Source organism: Trachemys scripta, chromosome 1 (assembly GCF_013100865.1).
Source record: "Trachemys scripta elegans isolate TJP31775 chromosome 1, CAS_Tse_1.0, whole genome shotgun sequence".
Taxonomy (NCBI): domain Eukaryota; kingdom Metazoa; phylum Chordata; order Testudines; family Emydidae; genus Trachemys; species Trachemys scripta.
Genome location: NC_048298.1, coordinates 138,600,160 through 138,623,790, shown reverse-complemented (window position 1 = coordinate 138,623,790; position 23,631 = coordinate 138,600,160). Strand labels below are relative to the sequence as shown.

Here is a 23,631-nt window from a genome sequence, read left to right as displayed (position 1 = left end):
TATCTCAAGCGGCACAGTGACTTGTCTGTCTCAGACCCTTGGGCCATTTAACTTGGAATTCTGCCTGAACAGTACCCCAGTAGCTGGTATAAACAAACACAAAGCTAGCCTATTGTCCCATGTTGTACCTGTGTGTGTGGTAGGCAGGGCTAGAGGGAGAGAAAAGCAGGGACTGAAGACTGATATAATTTCTATTACTTTCCCAGGTAATACAGTCACCCCCAGTTGGGGCTAAGCTGGAAGAAGCCTTGATGGGTGAGGCCGTGCTTGTGCTGAAGTAAGAGCTGTGCTAGTGTCTTGGCTGGCAGAGAGAACTCCTAGCAGCTTGGTTAGGGAGATATGTTAAATATCTCAACTCTAGGAGTCACCACCTCCTTGGCTGAACATGTTTGGGCTAGGAGACAGCTCTCCCTGGCATGAGTGTGACTTGTCTGGGGCCAGAACTGCCTGGGTGACTGATTTTTCGATCTCCTGGGCAATCTGGGAGATGGGACACATACCAGGGTTGGGGAAAGACTGTTGCTTTGGAATTGGAGACTAGCACTGTGAGAAGTCACCTTCCGTGGGTGGAGCAAGCTCTCGTTCTCTCCTCCTTTCTCACCTCTCTACCCCCTCCACCCCCCCGCAATGACAACAAAATAAACACTGGCCTAGCATCATGAGTATTTATAGAGGACTGTAGCGTGAAGATGAGCGCAACAGCCTCACAGCGCCCAGGGTCGGTTGGTCATAATCTCCTTTTATTGCAAGCCAAGATGCCACACAGACACCACAAGCATGGAGCGAGGGTCAGAGATTCACATTTACACATCCTTCTACTGCAGGGTGCAGAGAGAGAAAAGGGAGACGATAAAGAGGGAAAATGAAATCCTCAAGGACAAGGCTGCGGAACTCATCAGTTACCGTAAAAAGAATGACTCCTAACGGGACAGTGTTTCCTACACTAAGTTTGCAGTGTGATGGAAGATGGGGGAAGGAGAGACCTTCATGTACACACATTCTGAGGGGACAGGCATAGCCCTCAATGGGTTCAGGGCCTGGGCCTCTTTTTAATGACAGGGTTACAGTAATGCCCTTGGAGGTCAATGGCAAATTCCATGTCAATTCATAGGGCAGAAATCGTGAACTGGATTTCTCTGCCTCCTCAAGAATGGACTCTTAAGTGCTGCCTTCCCAAGAAGAGAAGACCATGAACCCTTCTGCACTGGACTCAATGGGGAAAGTTTTATACCAGGAATAAAAACAAACTGGAAGTGCTCCCTTTTCACTCTCTCTCCTCCACGGGATTGTATGGAAATCCCCTAGTGGAATAGCTTGTTCCTGGCCCCAGAGATGGCTGAGCTGGAATGATATACTTGGATGAATTAATGTCACATTTGGTTTCGTGGTTGGTTTTCTGGTTGCTTTTGACACAACCATCACTGGAGGAAGCAGAAGGGCCAGCAGTCTTGGGAATCCAGCTTTTCTCCTCTGAATCTCTAAGGTAAGGAGTAGCCAGGCCCTTCACTTCAGCAGCAAGTCCTGAGAGAGAGACAATCAAACACATAGTAAAAGCAAGTTCCCCTCACCCAAATCTTACAGCTACCACTCTTCTGAAGGGACCATCTGGCCTCACTTGCTCTGTCTACTCCTCAACCTGACCACCTCCCTCCACCCAGAGCTGATCCCTGCCCTAAAGATCTTCGTCTACGTAATGTTTCGTTTAGACATTTTCAAAATGAAATATTTAGATATTTCAATTCTAAATGACTTTGTGCTGACGTATACTTCGACTTTATTTTTAAAAATTGACAAACATTAAAAAAACTCAAAAGCCAGATGAAATGGTTTTGTTGAACACGAAACAATTTTTTTTCTGACTTTTCAGAAGGGCCAGCAAACTGAAACTCAGGTATTTGCTCTAAATGCACTGTACTTCCTTCCTTATGGGTGTTTCCTCTGCTGCCCATCTTCCCCATGGTTCTATTGCTAAGTCTGCAGTCCCTGGGGGGAGTGTGTCACAGTCTGACATCCACATCACCCATGGGGCACTGTGCTACTTCGCTGTCAAGTCAGAGAGAGGAAGTTTGTCACCTGGATAACTCACTCACCAAGACATTAACAAAACCAGAGAAACTGCTCCCATTGCATCTCAGAACCCCTAGAGACCCTGCTGCTCAGAGTGCTCCCTCTAGCCCTGCCACCACTCACCCCATTATAACTTTGTCTAGTAGCTCATAGTCACATTATGCCTATCTGAATAAGCTGTAACACTGCCACAGAGAAGCACATTCCATCAATGGACAGACATGGAGACAGACACAAAACTAGCCGGTGAGCAAGAGATGGTTCAGCAAAATAAAACCCTGGGAACCACGGGGCATGTCTGAGCAAAGTGGGAAACTTAAAGAGCATTTGGGGGGGAAAGGGGACAGCGCTAAGAAGGGGCCAGAGTCCGATGAGGCAGGGAGAGGTGGTTGGGAAGGTTATGTTGTTGAGTGGGGTGCAAAGAAGTTCCCAGAAAAGGGGGCTCAGCTAGATGTGTAGGGGCACAGAGAGTTGGCCATGGAAGGGGTGGGAACCACTAGGATGTTGCTTCACTGTGACTCTGCCTCATGGAGGGGTGGGGATGGGGAAAAGGCCCCTTCTCATCCTTCACAGTTCAGCCACCTGTCTCCAACCCTCCATCCATGTGGGCAGGGGACTGGACTCGATGACCTCTCGAGGTCCCTTCCCGTCCTAGAATCTATGAATCCAGGGGCATGAAGACTCCTAGTGTGTCAGTTACCTGTACATTACCCAGCATGCACCGTGACACCCCTCCAGCGATGACATCACACACAACACAAAATGGAGGCCTGTAGAACAAGGAAATGGCAGTTCTTTAAGCTTCCCTGAAGCATTGTCCCCATGCACCCTGAGCATACAAAGCCCCCTGCACTAAGCCCATCTCCTCCCTGCCCCATCATCATCTGGGTGGTGGTGAGGATGGAAGCACATGGAGGCCTGGCACATACCGGGCTGTAACGCTGAGCATCTGCCTTGCTGCCTTTCCCCTTCTCCATGGAGCTTGCAGTGTTGCTAGAAGGGAGCAGTCGGGTTACTAGAAGAGAGCCAAGCACACAAGAAAATGAGCTCTTCCAGGAATGGGAAAAGCAGTTCTGTCACCCCAATCTGTGATCCATAATCTGTCTCAACCCTTTAGCCATCACCCCCAGCTGTCTGATCCCTACAACCTCTTGCATTGTCTGGTAAGTTTGCCTGCATGTGGCAAAGCTGCTCTCCAAGAGTTCTTAATTTGATCCAGGACTTGCTAGAGTTGAACTCCGGCACCTCTAAGTTTGACAGTTCATATCCCCAGCAACTGTGAGGTTGCTGTGTCAGTTATGAAAGTATAAACATTGCTTGAACCCTGGCACTTTTCATTACAAATTAAGCACTGTCTCCAACTACTCCAAATGTGCATAGTTCTGTCCCCTCATTTCAACCCCACTACCCCTGTGTCTCTGTCTACTATTACACACAGAAAACTATTTTAAAAGAACATTGTTAAAGTTGTAAAGTCAAGCACTTGAAAGTGAGGAAATGCTAGAAGTAAGGCTGCCTGTGCAGCCTTAGTTCAGCCTCCTAGCGTATATGCATAATTATTTAATTACATATTATTTTTTCCACAGGACCCTTGCCTCTTTCAGTACACAGGACAGACAGTGCTCAGTTAATGTTTTGTTTTCTCTGTGTTGTTCAGTGTGTGGCCCCAGGGCTTATTTACTGCTCACTACTCAAACACTGTTCTGAATTCAAAATTATTAATTTCTTCAGGGGCTTTTCTATGGTGTTCTTCACTACAGAACCTGAGTGCCTCACAGACTTTAATCAATTTATCTTTATGATACCCCTGTGAGGTTGTGGGGTGATATTAGCCCCATTTTAGATACTGGGAACTGAGGCACAAAGAGAATAGTCAGAATTGTCCATTAATTTTGGCAGCCCAATTTGAGACTCTTAGCATTATATAGCAGTTCATATGTTCAAAGCACAGCTCTTATAGATTTTAGCCCTTCTGCAAATCAGACCCCAGGATCTCACACTGGGCACCTAGAAAATGAGGAACACACAATCAGTGACCACCTGGGAAAAGTTTGGTTTAAGTGACTTGCCCAGTGTGGGGGAATAGGCCTGGCTGGCCTCCCTTGCACCGATCAGAACATCGGCGAAGAATCGTCATATAGGCCCGCCCTGCAGGTCACAAGCCTGAACTAGGCTAAGTGACACAGCCTCCTGCCAAACTCGGTCAAGGGTCATGACCGGGGGGGTGGGGGTGGGGCAAGGAGGGAAATAATAAAAAGCCCCAGCAGCAGCACTAATGAAATATGTTCATGGCTGATGAAATATAATAACCGCTTGTGTGAAGCAATAGGTAACTTTAGCTGAATGCAAACTGACTAAATGCAGCTTCTCCTTTGGGTGCTCTGTAACACACCCCCCCTCCGAATTTCTAGCTAAATGCAAACTTCTCCTGTGAGCACCCTGTAATTCCAGCTAAATGCAAAACTAGCCAATTAGATACCTTCTTTGAGCGTCCTGTCAACCCCTCCCCGGTACACTGACCGTAACACCCCGGAAGGTACTATGCACCCTGCCGAGAATATACCCCAAATGAATGCCAAGTCCTGACCAGAATCGGAAACCACCAAAAGCCCTCCACCTAATATGCACCCAATTCTCAGAAAATAATAAGAAAGGTGCCGGGAAAGGGAGCACCCTAACTCTTTATTTTTTGTAAATGACGTGTAACTTGTAATATGTTTGCGGTTTATAAGAATAAAAAGGAGCCTGCGAGCTCTGCTCAGGGGTGTAGTTTCCAACTGCAACCCCCAACGCGTTGGTATGTATTGCAATAAATTGGCCTCAGGCTTGAGTCTGTGAACTAAAATCAATGCGTTGGTGACTTTTTCCACGACACCAGTATGAAATAGGACAATAATTCCTATAGCATAGCTTTAAAAAAATACAATCTTGGTTTAAAGATTGCCAGTGACGGAGACTCTACTACAACCTTTGGGAAATTGTTCCCATGGTTAATGTTAAAGATTTATGCCTTATTTCCAGTCTGAATTTGTCTAGCTAAAACATCCAGGCATTGGAGCATATTATACCTGTGTCTGCTAAACTGAAGAGCTTATTATTAAATTTTCCCTCTGCTGATATTCACACCTTCTTGTCAACGTTGGAAATGGGCCACCTTGATTGCATTGTTAGCACTACAAAAATAATTTCCCCTCCCTTGTTATTCACCCCTTCTTGTCAACTGTTGAGAATAGACCACTTCCACCTTAACTGAATTGGCTCGTTAGCACTGGCCCCCCCCCACTTGGTAAGGCAACTCCCATCTTTTCATGTACTATAATATATATTCTGCTTATTGTTTTTTTCACTCCATGCATCTGATGAATAAATTTGTTAGTCGCTAAGGTGCCACAAGAACTCCTCACGGTTTTTAATTAAATATTTGTATCCCAAGTAGATACGTATAGATTGTGATCAAGTCATCCATTAATCTTATCTTTGTTAAGTTAAATAAATTGAGCTCCTTAAGTCTATCACTATACGGGATGTTTTCTAATATCATTCAAGTGGCACTTCTCTGAACCGTCTCCAATTTATCAGCATCCTTCTTGAATTGTGGACACCAGAACAGGACACAGTATTCCAACAGCAGTAGCACCTGTGCCAAATACAGAGGTAAAACAACCTCTCTACCCCTACTCGAGATCCATAGAAGAATCATAGAAGATGAGGGTTGGACAAAACCGCAGGAGATCATCTAGTCCAACACCCTGCTCAAAGTAGGACCAACCCCAACTAAATCACCCCTGCCAGGCCTTCATCAAGCCGGGCCTTAAAAACCTCTAAGGATGGAGATTCCACCATCTCCCCAGGTAACCCATTCCAGTGCTTCACTGCCCTCCTAGTGAAATAGTTTTTCCTAATAGCCAACCTAGACCTCCACCACTGCAACTTGAGACCATCACTCCTTGTTCTGTCATCTGCCACCACTGAGAACAGCTTAGCTCCATCCTCTTTGGAAACCCCCTTCAGGTAGTTGAAGGTTGCTATCAAATCCCCCCTCACTCTTCTCTTCTGCAGACTAAATAACCCCAGTTCCCTCAGCCTCTCCTCATAAGTCATGTGCTCCACCCCCCTAATCATTTTCATTGCCCTCCGCTGGACTCCCTCCAATTTGTCCCCTGTTTATACATCCCCAGGATCGCATTAGCTCTTTTTGGCCACAGCATTGCACTGGGAGCTCACGTTCAGCTGATTATCCACCCCACCCCCAAATCTTTTTCAGAGTCACTGCTTCCCAGGATAGAGTCACCCATCCTATAAGTATGGCCTACATTCTTTGTTATTAGATGTATACATTTACATTCAGCCATTTTAAAACACATACTGTTTGCTTGCACTCAGCTTACTAAGTGATCCAGACCACTCTCTATCAGTGACCTTCATTATTCCCTTCATTATTTTCCATTCCCCCAATTTTTGTGTTATCTGAAAACTTTATCAGTGATCATTTTATGTTTTCTTCCAAGTCATTAATAAAAATGTTAAATAGCATAGGGCCAAGAACTAATACCTGTGGGACTCCACTAGAAACACACCCGTTCAATGATGATTCCCCATTTACAATTACGTTTTGAGACATATCAGTTAGCCAGCTTTTACTCCATTTAACGTGCACCAGTTTAATTTTATATTTTTCCAGTTTTTTAATCAAAATGTCATGTGGTACCAAGTCAAGTGCCTTACAGAAGTCTGTTACATCAACACTATTACATTTATCAACCAAACTTGTAATCTTATAAATAAAAGATATCAAGTTAGTTAGTTTAACTGGATCTGTTTTCCGTAACCCATGTTGATTGGCATTAATTACATTACCCTCCTTTAATTCTTTATGAGGCCTCTATCAGACACTCCATTATCTTGCCTAGGTTTACCCTTTTTATTTAATGGCACGTTAGTTTTCTTCCAGTCTTCTGGAACTTTCTCAGTGTTCCAAGACGTTTTGAAAATAAACATTAACAGTCCAGCAAGCTCCTCCGCCAGCTCTTTTAAAACTCTTGCATGAAAGTTATCTGGGCCTGTTGATTTAAAAATGTCCAACTTTAGTAGCCTCTGTTTAAAATCCTCCTGAGATACTAATGGACTGTGAAGTGTGTTATCATATGATATGACTGACTACACCACCCAAATAGAAAACAAATATATTTGAACACTTCTGCCTTTTCTGCATTATTATTGATAATAATCATGATAAGTTATTGTCCTTAATTCTGCTGGCCATAGATTTTTCTTTGTGTCCCTTTGCTTCCCTTATCAATTTTCTATATTTGCTAGATTCTGATTTATATTCATTACTGTGAATGTCCCCTTTCTTTCATTATTAATCGCTGCCTTCATTTCCCCTCTAAACCATGTCAGTTTTTTAACCAATATGGTCTTCCTTGTTTGTTGGATTGTGGCTTTTTGGGCATCTAGTAAGGTGTTCTTAAACAATTCCCAATTATAATTCATATTTCTGATTAAACTATTTCTCCCAGCTATTTCTCTCATAATCGTTTTCTGCTTTGTGAAATTGGCCGTCTAAAAGCACCAAATATATATTGGACTTTACTCTGTTTGCATATTCTAAATATGATCAAGTCATGATCACTTGTACCTAAAAAGCAACAGAGGGTCTTGCATCTGAAGAAGTGAGGTTCTTACCCACGAAAGCTTAGGCTCCCAATACTTCTGTTAGTCTTAAAGGTGCCACAGGACCCTCTGTTGCTTTTTACAGATTCAGACTAACACGGCTACCCCTCTGATACTTGTACCTAAGTTACCATTCATTTTTTAGTTTTGTGATCAATTCTTCATTATCTCTCAAAAGGAGGTCTAATATAGAACTCCCCAGTGTTGGATGCAACACTTTTTAAGTTAGGAAATTGTCATCTATAATATCTAGAAATTCCAGGGATATTTTAGTACTGGCAGTATGAGACCCATAGCATATGTCACTCAAATTGAAATCCCCCATTATCACACAGACTTTTTTCCTCCTACACATTATACATTGGTGTATAAGGAACCAATCGTCCTGTTTCTTTATTGTGATTTGGTGGTCTGTAGCAGACACCTACTAATACTCCATCTCATGCTTTACCAGTTAGGACATTCATCCATAAGCACGCAAGATCACTTTCTTTTGAGGTATCAGTGAATTGGAAACAAGTGCCATTTTTGACAGAATGCCACTCCCCCCTCCCCTTTTGCCCACTTAATCATTCCTAAATAGGTTATAACCATCGATTTTTAACATTCCAATTATGGGAATCATCCCACCACATTTCAGTAACATAGTGCTCAGTTTTGGTATAAGTACATCACGCCTGTAACATGGAATATGCTGAATTACTAATATGTGCTCTCAACCTTATCTTTATTTTAATGTCATTTTGTCTGGGAATATTAAATTGTACTGATGCACTCAGGGTATTTTTGTGATGTATTTTTTACGTTCTGTCAAGAGCACCATGTGCTGTTTTTAATCACTTGCATAAATCTAAATAACCCTGCCCCAGTTTTCTCCCCACACTCCCTAGGAAAAGCCCTTCCCCCACTTTTGTTTACTCCCAATCTCAATCTCAAACCCCTCCAGCATCTCTAGGAAAGGCCCCATCCATCCCCAAAAGGTTCAACCCATCCCACAGACCCTTCCTTTCCTTCCTTTCTGCACTATCCTCTATTGCTGTGACAAGACTCAGACTGTTGGGGTGATGACATCACAGATCCTTTTCTGTTTTAATGGAGTCTGCAATCAATAGTCTGCCCCCAGGGACCATTTCTCTCCTGCTTCTGGAGCTATCATTTTTATTATCATTTGGCTGTGATAAGGTCTGCAGGGTTTCCCCATTTTAACCTTGGATCTTTAATGGTGCAAGGCAACGACTGAGGTACAAATCTGCATTCCCTTCTGCACTTTCACACTGGCTTTCCTGTTCTCTATCTTTTTTACAAACTGTCACTAAATAAGGGAACAAGGTCAGGAGCTGCCTTTAAGACCAAGGATGAGTTCTGAAGTGGTACTAGATCACTGGCCCCTTAGCATGCAGTTGCTAGGTATGGCCACCCATCCCCAGCCAGCAGGAGGGAAATCTCAAAGAAAGTCTTGAGCTGAACATTACCATTAACCATGGAGTGTCTAATCCTGACTGCAAATGTTGGGGCATGATCCACCAGCTTCTGAGAGATTTATCTCCAGGGTCTGTTACACAAACAGAGATGGCCAGTGAGTCAACTGACAGGGGACCTACTTGGCCATAGAAGCAGAAACCACTGAAAAAATCTCTGCTTCCACTCCCCTGCTATACGGTCTGAGAGAGGAGCAGGTAAGCAAGACAGCCTGGCTCTTGTTGGCGGAAGGAGATATTGGGTGACAGAGGCTTCCCCAAGTGGGAGGATCAGACAGAGTTGGGCCTGGACAGCCCCATATTCAGGTGTGGTTTGGATCTGAACTTCAGGGCTCTGGCTCAGCGCTAGGATGGGACCAAAGTGAATATGATGAGGCAGCAGGGTATAAAGGAGAGAAGGGGAGATAAATGAGGAGTCTGCAGCAGTTTAATAAAAAGGCTGCTTGGTTGGATGGGACAAGTTCTGCGAGGCAAGAATAGAGGCTGGCTGCGGGGAGGTGACCTGGCTGGATGAAATGGTTGATCCTATTCACTCCCCCTCTGGAAGCAAGGAGGAGTGGGGTTAGTAAAATCATTTCTTCTGCACTGTCCAGGAGTCCTGGACTGTCCACAGATACCACAAGGCCCAGGGAAGAGTCAGGATCACATCTAACCCTAAGGTGCTGGTGCTTTTACTGCCTACACACTACACCTACTGCTCACACAACAAAATTCACTACAAAAGTGAAGTGGGTTTATCAGCTCTTACCCTGGTTCCTCAGTCCCCATGTGTGTCTGTCTCCCCCTGTGGGTGCAGAAATCCCACCAGTTTCCAAACCTTCCTCCTGGAGAGCCAACACTGGGCGGGCCCCTACTCCCTGCCACTTGTGCAGAGGCAGTGTTGACGTACTTAGGGTGTGGCAGGGAGAGGCCTCCTGTCACCTGGGCCAGTTTGGATGCTTTAGAGACCTGCCATGGAGGCACAGTGAAAGCCCTGCCTCCCTCAGGTACCAAGAGGGTTCACACTTCTGTGGTGCCTGATACCAAGTCTGAGGGCAGCCACCCCATCTCTCCATGGGGTTAGGGCTTGGCTTCCTGGTGGCCTTCCCAAGCCACAGAGAGCTCCTATATAGCCCTGCAAGGAGGGATGTTTGCCTGCTGTTCTGTCCTTCAGGCCTGACCCTACACATGGCATTGACCTAATTTCTGAGATCCCATGTAGCCCTGTATGATGGCATGCTGTGTGGGTCCTGGCTCCAACCTCTGTTGATATTGGTGCTGGGCTCCTACATAGACTTGCATGAAGGGATGAACTACTGCTTCAGCAAACATAACACCTGGTTCTAACCTTTCTAGTCCCCAATATCCTGGCAGAGAGAAATGCTTGACTACTGGGAAGAGTCTGGGATCCAAATCCAGAATTCATTCATTGCCATGATGCACTAGGTTAGTGGTGTGCTGCCACCTCTGCCACAGAGCACTTGAAGCCTCATTCTACCCCAGTATTAACATTAGGGCCAGATTCCTCTATGCCCCTCCAGGAGGGGATATTTTCCTGCTGTTGATTCCTTGAGGACACATGGAATTGATTCTGTACACATGGAATTGACCTAATTCCTGGGCTCCTTACATAGTCCTGTAGGACGGGATGCTCTGGAGACCCTGCAGCCTGACTCCATCACATGGGTTCCTAGCTGGCTGCTGAGGGGAATGTGCTGTTGTGGTAGTTGCTAATTACTCCTAGTCCTCATGTTGCTGCTGGAACTATCCACCACCCCCTCCTATCTGTTGAACTTCAGGGCAGAGGAGAAGAATTAAACAAACAAAACAAAAAATACCCAACCATGAAATTGGCATTTGGAGCTGCTCCCCACTTCATCCCTTTGGGGCACCAATCTGCTTGTTTGTTATTGCACTGGAAATCTCTGCCTTGTTTTTCAGTAAAATGTTACTTCCTTTTCCCTCTTAAGGACTCTGCACTGACTGGGATGGGATGGAAGTCCCTAGCTTGTGTTGTATATTTCCCAGACAATCACTGAATTACAATGGAGTAAGGGTTGCAGAGAAGCATTTTAGGGTGAAAAAATATTATAGAGATGATATAATTATCTCCAAAACATTATGTCCCTAGCAGGTTCAGAGTTCAAGTTAAACTTCAAAGACATGCAAACATGTTAAGATCTGAGAATGCTAAATTAGGACTCCCAAACAACTTTAATTCTGCCCTATAGAGAGACACCAGAGGAAACAATATGGAAAATACTGTCTCCAAAAGTCAGTTTAGTCTAATGTGGGATCACAAACTCTGCTAGGCATCCATCTTAATTGTATGTTTGCTGCATGGCATCACTAGAGGGCAGAATTACTATTCTCTGGGGCTTTACATGAACCAAATCCTACAAAAACTGGTCCACACCATCCCAGTATGAGCTGACACCATGGAGTTTCAGACTTTTACACACTGAATTGTTGACCTACATCACAAATTGGAGTAGTTGTAATAGATCACTAATAGCTCTAGTTTCTCAGGTTCTCCTGCGCCTCCATGTTCTGGAACACCAGCCCCTGTACAAGTCTGTTTTCCTGCCACACATCTCACACCATCTCCTCTTCTCCACTACTCCCAATAACACCAGACCACTCGAGGCAGACACCTGAGTGCCACCCACCATTGCCAGGGCACTACAAGGGATATGATGAAAGGGACACACTGCTGCTGCTATGGAAACTTGAGGCCTGGCTCCATCCCCTAACTTAATATCAGTGTTAGCCTGATACATAGCCCTGCAGGGAGGAAAAAAAACAGTTACTTACCTTCTGTAACTGTTGTTCTTCGAGATGTGTTGTTCACATCCATTACACATTAGGTGTGCGCGCGCCATGCGCACGGACGTTGGAAACTTTTTCCCTCAGCGGCTCCCGTCGGGCTGCCAGGGCCCCCCCTCCCGCCAGAGCAGCGCCCCGCTCTAGGGTATATATATCCCTGCAGGCCCGACCCTCCCTCGGTTCCTTCTTGCCGGTGTCTCCGACAGAGGGGAAGGAGGGTGGGAAGTGTAATGGACGTGAACAACACATCTTGAAGAACAACAGTTACAGAAGGTAAGTAACCATTTTTTATTCTTCGAGTGATTGTTCACGTCCATTACACATTAGGTGACTCACAAGCTTACCATTGGAGGAGGGTAGGAGTCAAGGAACAATCGATTGAAGCACAGCCCTGCCGACCAACGCGTCCTCCCTGGTCTGATGATGGATCGCGTAGTGGGCTGTGAACGTATGCACCGACGACCAGGTGGCCGCTTTACAGATTTCCTGGAGTGGAACCTGCACCAAGAAAGCCGCTGAGGACGCTTGGGCCCTAGTCGAGTGAGCCCGGATCTCCGGGGCTGGTATGTTGGCGAGCTCATAGCACGTGCGTATGCAAAGCACAATCCATGCTGACAAGCGTTGCGTCGAGATAGGCTGGCCTCTCATTCGCTCTGCAATGGCAATAATCAGTTGAGTTGATTTGCGGAATGGCCTGGTCCGCTCTAGATAAAATGCCAAGGCCCTACGTACATCGAGGGTATGCAGGCTGCGGTGACTTGGGTCCGTATGGGGCTTAGGGAAGAACACCGGTAGACAAATGTCTTGGCCCATGTGAAAATGCGTGACCACCTTTGGAAGGAATTTAGGTTGTGGCCTCAGTTGCACCTTATCCTTATGAAAAACTGTATAAGGAGGTTCTGAAGTGAGGGCTCTCAATTCCGATACTCTCCTGGCCGATGTGATGGCCACGAGAAACGCTACCTTCCATGAGAGGTGCATGAGGGAGCAAGAGGCTAGGGGTTCAAAGGGTGGCCCCATGAATTTAGTTAGGACCAGGTTGAGATTCCAAGCAGGGACCGGCGGACGCGAATAGGGAAACACCCTTTCCAGTCCCTTGAGGAATCGGGCTACTGTGGGGTTGGAGAACACTGAAACTCCCAACTCCCCAGGATGGAACGCCGATATGGCAGCCAGATACACTTTAATTGAGGCGGGGGCAAGCCCTTGACGTTTGAGGTCCAGCAAGTAGTCCAGAATTGATGGGACCGAGGTCCGCAGAGGCTGTATGTGATGAGGCTCACACCAGTGGGAGAACCTCCTCCATTTGGCAAGGTAGATTGCTCTTGTGAAGAGCTTCCTACTACCAAGGAGAATTCGCTGGACCTGGTGAGAGCACCTGCGCTCCTTATCATTTAGCCAGAGAGATACCACGCCGTGAGATGTAGCGACGGTAGGTTCGGGTGGAGTAGGCGACCCCGGTCCTCTGTGATGAGGTCGCGATGGAGGGGGAGGGCAATCGGGGCGGTTATGGACAGTTCCAGCAGGGTCGTGAACCAATGCTGGCCTGGCCACGCCAGGGCGACTGCCGCCTTGTGGGTCTTGAGGAGGACCTTGTGGATGAGCGGGAATGGAGGGAAGGCATACCTCAGGCTCCCGCCCCACGGAATCGCGAAGGCATCTGCCAACGAGCCTGGGCTGAGGTTCTGGTAAGAACAAAACTGAGGGCATTGGCTGTTGTCCTTGGTGGCGAAGAGATCCACCAGGGGAAACCCCCACCTCTGGAAGATTGAATGCAGGACGTCCCGTCTCAACGCCCATTCGTGCATGTGGTAGGACCGGCTGAGGCAGTCTGCTAACCTGTTTTGGACCCCTGGGAGATATGTTGCAATTAGGTGGACTGAATGGGCTATACAGAAGTCCCATAGGCGGAGCGCCTCGTGACAGAGGGGAGAGGATCGGGACCCGCCCTGCTTGTTTATGTAGAACATGGCGGTAGTGTTGTCCATCAGAACTGACACGCTGTGGCCTTCTATGGTGGCGTGAAAGGTCTTACAGGCGAGGCGAACCGCCCTTAGCTCCTTCAGATTGATGTGAAGCAATCCCTGGACCATAAGTCCTGGGTCCGCAGGTCCCCCAGGTGCGCCCCCCAACCCAGGTCCGACGCATCTGTTACTAACGTCAGAGTGGGTTGCGGGGCAGCGAAGGGGACCTCCTCGCAAACCTGCTGCTGATCGAGCCACCAACGGAGGGAGTTCAACACCCGAGCTGGGATTGTCACCACCAGGTCTAAAGGGTCTCTGTTGGGGCGATACGTTTGGGCCAGCCACAACTGTAATGGCCTGAGTCTTAGGCGGGCATGTCTGACTACATGTGTGCAGGCCGCCATGTGCACCAAGAGTTGCATGCAGCACCTGGCTGTAGTCGTGGGAAATTGTTGGACGGAGCCTACGATCCTTTGAATGGCCAAGAACCTTGACACTGGAAGACTTGCCCGCGCCACCACCGAGTCCAGGACTGCTCCTATGAAGTCCAGTCTCTGCGTGGGGATCAGTGAGGACTTGGGCACATTGACCAGTAGGCCGAGCTTGCAGAACACCTGTAGAGCCAGCGTCACGTGGGAGTGGACCTCGGCCTCCGACCTGCCAGTCGTCCAAGTACGGGTACACACGCATCCTTCTCTTCCGAAGAAAAGCTGCCACCACGGACATGCATTTTGTGAACACTCGTGGGGCCGTTGCCAGGCCGAAGGGCAGGACCGTAAATTGAAAATGGCGCTGGTTGATGGTGAAGTGCAGGAACTGCCAGTGGGCTGGGCGGATGGCGATGTGAAAATACGCATCTTTCATATCGAGGGCAGCGTACCAATCCAGGGATGGGATAATAGCTCCAAGGGAGACCATACAGAAACGAGTTTTGATCAGAAATTTGTTTAGTCCGCGTAGGTCCAAAATGGGACGGAGGCTCCCTTTTGCTTTGGGAATCAGGAAATACCTGGAGTAGAATCTTTTCCCCCTTAGGTCCGGGGGGACCTCTTCCACTGCTCCTACTGTGAGGAGGATCCGCACCTCCTGCATGAGGAGTTGCTCATGAGAGGGGTCCCTGAAGAGGGACGGGGAAGGGGGATGGGAGGGAGGGGGCGAGGAGAACTGAAGGGTATAGCCCGCCTCCACCATGCGCAGGACCCAGCGGTCCGATGTTATATGTGACCAAGCACGGTAAAAACGGGACAGGCGGTCCCTGAAACATAGAGGTAGATCTGGAATAGAGTGTGGTACGCTGTCCTCGATCGCAGCTTCAAAACCCTGGTTTATTTCCTGGTTGCGGCTTGCCTTGGCCATGATTTTGGCCCTGGTTAGGCGTATTGTTACGTCTCCGCCTGTTATCCCTGCCACGTCTGCGGTACGGTTCCTGTCGAGGACGAGGGTGGTATTGCCTCTGTGGTGGTTGGGGTTTGAAGGGTTTCCTCTGTGTCCCAACGACTTGAGGGTCGCTCAAGAGTCTTTGAGGCTATGTAGTCTGGCATCCGTCTGGTTCGAAAACAAGCCTGACCCCTCGAACGGAAGGTCTTGGAGGGTCTTTTGCACCTCTGGTGGAAGGCCGGAAGCCTGTAACCATGCTGAGCGTCTCATTACTACCCCTGATGCGATTGTCCTAGCAGCTGCATCTGCGGAGTCAAGGGAGGCCTGTAGGGAGGTTTTGGCTACCGCCTTCCCTTCGTACACTAGAGCCGTAAACTCGGGTTGTGAGTCCTGAGGCAGGGATTCCTTAAACTTGGAGACTGATGCCCAAGAATTAAAGTTGTGTCTGTTCAGAATTGCTTGCTGATTAGCGATCCTCAACTGGAGGCCCCCGGACGAGTAGACCTTTCTCCCAAATAAGTCCAAGCGTTTTGCCTCCTTGGCCTTGGGGGCCGGGGCTTGCTGGCCATGACGCTCTCGTTCGTTGACCGCAGAGATGACCAGCAAACAGGGAGTTGGGTGAGAGAAAAGGAAGTCAAACCCTTTAGATGGGGTGAAGTATTTCCTCTCCACGCCTTTCGCAGTTGGTGCACTGGAGGCCAGTGTTTGCCATACTGTTTTGTAGTTGGACTGGACCGTTTTTATGATCGGGTGCGCGATCCTGGAGGGGCCCTCCGGGTTTAAGATGTCGACCATGGGGTCCTCCTGCTCTACCGTCTCCTCTGCCTGCAAGCCCAGATTGAGGACTACCCGGCGGAGCAGTTCCTGGTGCGCCCGATGATCAATCGGAGGAGGGCCAGACACTGTTGTGCCCGCCATGGCTTCGTCTGGTGAGGAGGAAGAGGTCAGGGCCTTTTGCGCATCTTCGTCTTCCTGCAACTCCTCAGTGATTGGGCGCTCCTCTGGGGCCCGTCCCATGACGTGGGTCTGAGACGGTACCGGGCTCGGTACCGAGTCTGCCCCTTCTCGCTCCGGTGGTCTGGAGACCGTGGCCTCCTTGCAAGAGGGTGGGCGCCACTGCGGTGTCCCGAGGGCCCAGATCTCGAGGTCCTGGACGGGGGGCCTTGCTGGTGGTAGGCCCAAGGGGTCCAGAATGGCCATTGTCTTGGCTGGCCCCATTGAGGGTGCCAAGCGGCTTCGTGGTCCCTACTGGCCTGTGCCCTGTGGGCATATCCGCCGTACCGGCCTGAGTCTTCCTCTGAAACCACAGACAGTGATCTGGAAGGCCACGGCGGTGCCGTGGGACGGTGCCGGTCCGGGGTCAGAGAGTAGTGCCTCCGTGACCGGGACCTGGAGTAGCGTCTTGCTGATCTGGACCTGGATCGGTACCGGTGACCACGGGATCGGGAACGACTACGGGTGGTCGGTCTCGGGAATCATGTAACTGACACGTCCCGGTGCCTACTCGAGTAGGGCTACTGGGTTGGTGCCGGCCGCTTATTGAGGCCCGACAGCTGTGGAGCTCTCGGTGCGGAGGGAAGCCGGGAGTCCACCGAGGCGGAGCTCGACCGGGAACGGCGCCCGTGATGGGCACACCATTGCCGGCTTGCCTCTGGATGGCAGTCTCGGTGGAACGTCTTTAGTTTGGATGGGGCCCTCAGCGGACAATTCAATGAGGTCCTTTGCTGCCTCAAATGTGTCCGGGGTGGAGGGCTGTTCCAAAAGCTCCTCCAGCCCTTCCTCCTCACTTGACGCACCTATCCCGGGGCTCGACGGGCCTTTCGGCGCCGGAGCCACTGACACCGGGACCTGTGCCGGGGCCGCAACGGCCTTAGGCGCACTCGAGGTCTTCGTTGGCGCTGCCCTCTTATGCGGGGAGCGTCCTCAGGCCTTGGGTTGGCCCTTCGATTTTGTCGGCGAAGACGACCGATGCCGGAGGTGTTCTCGCTGATTCGGTGCCGTGGGCTTAGGGTGCCCCGCCGGTGCCAGATCACGGACCGATGCCGGGGCACTCCGCACCGAGGCTGACGGTGCCGTCGAAGTGGAGGGCTGTAACGCCGTCTCCATGAGCAGCTGCTTAAGGCGAAAGTCTCTCTCTTTCTTAGTCCTGGGCTTGAAAGCCTTACAGAACTTGCAGCGCTCTTTTTGGTGTGCTTCCCCCAGGCAACGGAGACACGAGTCGTGTGGATCACTTATGGCACGTGGCACAAGCCTTGAAACCTTGGGCGTGCGGCATGCCCTGCCGCCCAGGGCCGGTGCTGGGGTTGACCAAACATCTAATACAAGAAGTTTGAGTATTTCTAAAGAACTGTTAACTGCTAAGCTTAACACTAGCTACTAGAGAACTGATAACTGTAAAGATAACACTAATGACTATGCTAAGGGACACTCTCAGACGAGAGACAGTTGTTCCAACGCCGCCATGGACGGTAAGAAGGAATTGAGGGAGACTCGGGCCTGCAGGGATATATATACCCTAGAGCGGGGCGCCGCTCTGGTGTTGGGGGCGGGGGGGGCCCTGCCGGCCCGACGGGAGCCGCTGAGGGAAAAAGTTTCCTACGTCCGTGCACACGGCGCGTGCACACCTAATGTGTAATAGATGTGAACAATCACTCGAAGAAGAACTACTGTTACTGCAGAGACTCTGATATCTGGTTCCATTCCCCAGGTCCAGTCTCCATTCTTTGGGCTTCTCATCCCAGTCACCTTGCTCAGCCAGTCCTAGTCTCCCTCTCCCAACTCCTCATACAATTTGTCCCTCTCCTCCTTCCCCCATCCCCCCTGCAAACTGGCTTCCAGTTAGGGTGACCAGATTACCAGCATACAATATCGGGACGGGGGCGGAGCCAAAAAAGGGGGGGGACGGAGCAAAAAAAAAAAAGTTTTAAGGGGCCTGGGGCATTAGCAGGCCCCGCGCGCTGCCCTCCCCGCGGAGCCTCCCGCCCCCTGGCCCGCCACGGGCATATGCGGGGCACAGTGGGTCTGGGCGGGGGCAGCGCGGAGCGGGCAGGAGCCGGGTGGGCGGCAGGGTGGCCAGGGAGCCCCGCACCTCTCCCTCCAGCTCGCGGCTGTGGCTCCTTCCCGGCGAGACGCGCCTCCCGCTTCCCCGGGCACATGCGGCGTGCGTCCCCCGCGCCTAGTCTCCCTCCCACCGGGAAGGAGCAGCTGGATGCGCGCCGCATGTGCGTGGGGCAGGCTGGGGGGCGCGTCCCGCCGGGAAGGAGCCGCAGCCGCGAGAGGGAGGGAGAGGCGCGGGGCTCCCCAGCAGCAGCAGGGATTCGGCCCACGCCCCCACGCCACCCACCCAGCCCCTGCCCGCTCCGTGCAGCAGCCCTCTGGCGCGGCGGGGGGGCTCACAGCTGAGCTCCCCTGTCTCCCTCCCTTGCCAGCCCCCCTTTGCCCGCCTGGTGCCCGGGTGCTGGAGCTGACTCACCAGCTCCAGGATCCAGGCACCGCCGCCACCCCCTTCCTCCAGGCTTGCACCGCCATGCTACAAGCCTGGGAGGGAGGAGGAATGCTTGGGAAGAGGCGGGGCCAGGGCGGGGATTTGGGGAGGGAGCCAATGGGGGAAGGAGAGGGCGGAGCCGGGGCGAGGGGGGCCCGAGCGCCAGAGCGGAAGGGAAAATTTCTTCTTTGTCCAGTGTCCCGACCAAACATTGGTCGGGACGCGGGACAAAGAAGCAAATATCGGGACAGTCCCGATAAAATCGGGACGTCTGGTCACCCTACTTCCAGTCCTAGTCTCCCTCCCTAAGCTACTTATCCCATCTCATGTTCCCCACCCAGGCCCTCCCTAGCTCCTTGTCCCAGTCTCTATGCCCAACCAGTCCCAACCTGCCCCCTTCCACTCATAGTCACAGTTTCCTCCCCCCTGCAGTCCCAGTCTCTCTAGACTCCTTGTCCCAATATTCTCTTTTCCATCTCCCCATCCAGCTCTTGGCCCCTCTGCATTCTAATAAAATGGCTTCCTTTTCCATGCAGCCTGGGTGTCTGTCAGGGAGGGGAGGCAATGTCACTGACAGAACAGGAGAAACAGGCTCCCTGCTCTCAGTTCCAGTGCTCCTGCCCAGCCCCAACCCTGACTAGAGCAGCTGGAAGCATCAACGACAGGGGAAGTCAGTCTGAGCTCCTGAGCCCTGGGTTGGAATATGTGGAATTGCTCCATGGAGGTGGCACAGGAGCAGTCCTGTCACGTGCAGAAGATGAGAGGGGACGGAACATGCTCAGTCACTCTGTGGGGATGGAACATGCACTTGCTGGTCAGTGCTAGGAGGGGATGCAGTATGCTCAGTGACAATGGACTCTTCAGAGATTTTAGTTGTTAAGCTCTAGCAAGTCTGTGCTGAGCATGTGCAAATTGTGATTTTTTCAAAGGCTTTTAATCTGGCCAAGTTTGGTTGGATCCTCACAGGGATAGCGAAAACCTGACACCCTCCTGCTCCAAATTTTAATCCCTGCCTGCTCCAAACCATGGGGGCACAAGAGCAGTTCTGAGAAAAAGTCTCACAAATTTTTTTAACATGGGAAAAACAAGGTAATCTAATTGTTAGAAACAGCTGAACCAATTTCACTGAATCCCACCCCACCCCCCAATCAGCCTGAGGCAAACACCCAGCATTGGCAATTTCAGCACAAACAGTTAAAATCTGGCAAAGTTATAAGCAAATGAAAACAGGGTCTTATAATGGGAAGTGTCAGGCAACCATAATAGCAGACAGGTCTGCTAGCCCTGTCTATAATCTCTCTCTGTATACACATACACATACACCTCTACCCCGATATAACATGAATTCAGATATAACGCGGTAAAACAGCGCTCCGGGTGGGCGGGGCTGCGCATGCTGACGGATCAAAGCAAGTTCGACATAACACAGTTTCAACTATAAGGCGGTCAGATTTTTTGGCTCCCGAGGACAGCGTTATATCGGGGTAGAGGTGTATATATATTCTGTCCACAGGAATTACCTAAAGTCCATCCCCCCCCATTGATCTCCCCACTCCCATATGTATCAAAGCATTTTTACTGTGCACATCCTAAGTGCCCCCATCCTAAACTCTCTCTGCACATTTCCCTGTCCCCCTTCTCTACGCTCTCTCACTAGTTTGTGCTCCTCTCCAGCCCTTTGCTACTCCACTTCACCTCCCTGCACTCCTCCCATTCTGGGTATTGAGAACAGGTGCTACTGCTGTCTCTTTACCTCTCCACTCCCTCACATGTTCTAGAGAGGGAGGTAGGAGCACAGTTTACCTGGTGAGCTAGCACTACTGGGTGTGCCCACACTGTCATCCAGCCACACACTCTGAACCAGGGAATCCCGCTTCTGAGGAACCTCAAGAGAGCACATCAGCTCCTGGAAAGGGGAAAGAAGGGATATTTTAGGAAGGAACTTTGTAAACATGGACAAACCCAGTGGACCCAGAAGAAAGTAGAATTTAAAGAAAGGGGGATCTCTCGGGAGGACACAACTGGATGCGGGGACCCGGAGTGTGTGGGGAGGGGAATCTCTTGTATTAATTTTGATGGAATAAATGGGCCCAAAAAGTCACTGTTAATGTGCCACTGTCCAACATTAAACAGTTCAGGGTTTGGTATACAGAGACCTCAGCCTACTTAGTAACATGGCAAACACACCATTACAAATCTTTTACCTTTTATTAAAGATACAGAAAAGAAGGAAAAATAGTCAAAGCATTTGAAATATAAAGTTTTACATAAGGCTTTCATTTTAATAACATCTCTTGTTCCCTTTCCCTTTAGCTGGAGAGAGTTTTTAGAAGGAAATCCTCCACCTAGCAATCTTAGATGGTATTAAAAAGGATAATAACTATCCTTTATGGGGAAAAAAGAAGTTAGCTGAGGGGAGCTGGAGCTTCCTCTGAAATCTGATCCAGTTTTCTTGAAAACAAAACAACACAGACACATAAAAGGGAACAGAAAAGATAGAAAATGCAGCTTCTATTTCTGGTGCTGACTCTCATTTGCAATCTTGCTGCTGGAGAAACACAGCACATGGTCTAATCACCCAATCTGAGACCTGGCAAACTTGTACCAGCACTGGGCCGTTTAAGACATTGCTTTTTGCTACCTTCCTGGTGGCAGGCCTACAGCAGTGTTGCAAAAATAAATAAATAAATAAATAAAAATGCAGTCTCGGCCAAATAAGCCAGACTGTTATTAAACAGAAGGAGAGAGACAGAAAGAAAAGAAATAAGGTAGGGAAGGAAAAGGATGTTGCTGGGCAGCGGGAGAGAGGGAGACATAAAGTCTCCCATCCCAGGTGGTGGTTGGCATTTAGCTGATGGAGGTGGCAGGGTCACCTGGGTCCTTCTCTCTGGCATAGTCTAATCAGGACATCTCTCAGGATCTGGATGACAAAGGCCCAGCAGTGTCAGGGTGATTCCCAGGGTCCCAAGAGACAATGGCGGTGGCAGCCATGATGGTGAAGCTTGCTTCTTCTTGTACTCCAGTCTTTCATTCAGCCACCATCTTCTAACTTTCCCCAAAAAGTCTTTTGGAGGACCCCAAGAGCGATTGATAAGTGGAATTGCTCATCCCCTCATTAAGTGTCCTCCAAATACATTAGAAGAAAGAGGAAGACCAAGGACAGAGTAGGTTGATTACTCAATAGACAATAACAGAAAATGTGGAACTGGCAGAAATGCTAAATTACCTTTTTGTTTCAGTTTTCATCAAAAAGGTTAGTAGTGATCGGATGTCTAACACAATGAATGCCAGTGAAAATGAGGTAGGATCTGCAGCTAGCCTCTGAGTCCCTAGCTTCTGTTTGTCAGAAGCTCGGAGTGGGTAATAGGGGATGGATCACTCAGTGACTTCCTGTTCTGTTCACTCCCTCTGAATCCCACCTGGCATTGGCCACTTGTGGAAGACAGGATACCTGACTAGTCTGACCCAGTATGGCTGTTTTTATGTTCTTATGTAAAATAGGGAAAGAACAAGTTAAAAATTACTTAGACAAGTTAGATGTTTTCAAGTCAACAGGGCCTGATGAAATATAACTTAGAATGCTCAAGGAGCTGACTGAGGAGATATCTGAGCCATTAGCAATTATCTTTGAAAACTCATGGAAGACTGGAGAGATTCCAGAGGACTGGAAGAAGGCAAATATAGTGCCAATCTATAAAAAAGGGAATAAGGACAACCCAGGGAACCGGGAAAGACAATGGAGCAAATAGTCAACCAATCAATTGCAAACACCTAGAATATAAGAAGATAATAAGTAACAGTCAACATTGATTTGTCACGAACAAATCATGTCAGACCAACTGAATAGCTTTCTTTGACAGAGTAACAAGCCTTGGTGAATGGGAGGAAGTGGCAGATCTGGTATATCTTGACTTTAGTAAGGCATTTAATACTGTCTCACATGACCTTCTCATAAACAAACTAGGGAAATACAACCTAGGTGGAGCTACTATAAGGTGGGTGCATAACTGGTTGGAAAACATTCCCAGAGAGTAGTTATCAGTGGTTCACAATCAAGCTGTAATGGCATATTGAGTGGGGTTCTGCAGGGCTTAGTCCTGGCCCATTCAATATCTTCATCAATTATTTAGATAAAGGCATAGAGAGTACACTTATAAACTTTGCAGGGGATACCAAGCTGAGAGGGGTTGCAAGTGCTTTGGAGGATAGGATTCAAATTCAAAATGATCTGGACAAACGGTCTGAAGTAAATAGGATGAAATTCAATAAGGACAAATGCAAAGTACTCCACTTAGGAAGGAACAATCAGTTGCACACATACAAAATAGGAAATGACTGCCTAGGAAGGAATACTGTAGAAAGGGATCTGGGGGGTCATAGTGGATCACAAGCTAAATATGAGTCAGGAATGTAACACTGTTGCAAAAAAAGCAAACATCATTCTGGGAGGTATCAGCAAGAGTGTTGTAAGCAAGACATGAGAAGTAATTCTTCTGCTCTACTCCGCGCTGATAAGGCCTCAGCTGGATTACCGTGTCCAGTTCTGGGAGCCACATTTCAGGAAAGATGTGGACTAATTGGAGGAGAGCAACAAAAATTATTAAAGGTCTAGAAAACATGACCTATGAGGAAAGATTGAAAAAATGGGGTTTGTTTAGTCTGAAGAAGACTGAGGGGGGAACAGTTTTCAAGTACATAAAAGGTTGTTAAAAGGAGATGAAAAAATTGTTTTTAACCTCTGAGGATAGGACAAGAAGCAATGGGCTTAAATTGCAGCAAGGGA

At 48.9% G+C, this 23,631-nt stretch overlaps 1 protein-coding gene across 8 annotated transcripts in view; it reads right to left on the bottom strand.

Moving 5' to 3' along the window:
* Positions 1–651: 651 nt before the first annotated feature.
* The window catches only part of LOC117885497 (rap1 GTPase-activating protein 1-like), a 73,227-nt gene continuing 50,247 nt past the window's right edge, over positions 652–23,631 (bottom strand). For 7 of the 8 annotated variants that reach the window (XM_034786810.1, XM_034786788.1, XM_034786806.1 and 4 more), the window contains 4 exons: positions 20,652–20,754; positions 2,997–3,082; positions 2,768–2,837; positions 652–1,521 (listed from right to left, as the gene is read on the bottom strand). In XM_034786810.1, coding sequence (XP_034642701.1) covers positions 2,814–2,837; positions 2,997–3,082; positions 20,652–20,754 — 213 coding nt within the window. In that variant the 3' untranslated portion in view covers positions 652–1,521; positions 2,768–2,813. The remainder of the gene's footprint in view (positions 1,522–2,767; positions 2,838–2,996; positions 3,083–20,651; positions 20,755–23,631) is intronic. The other variant, XM_034786789.1, reaches the window with a different exon arrangement.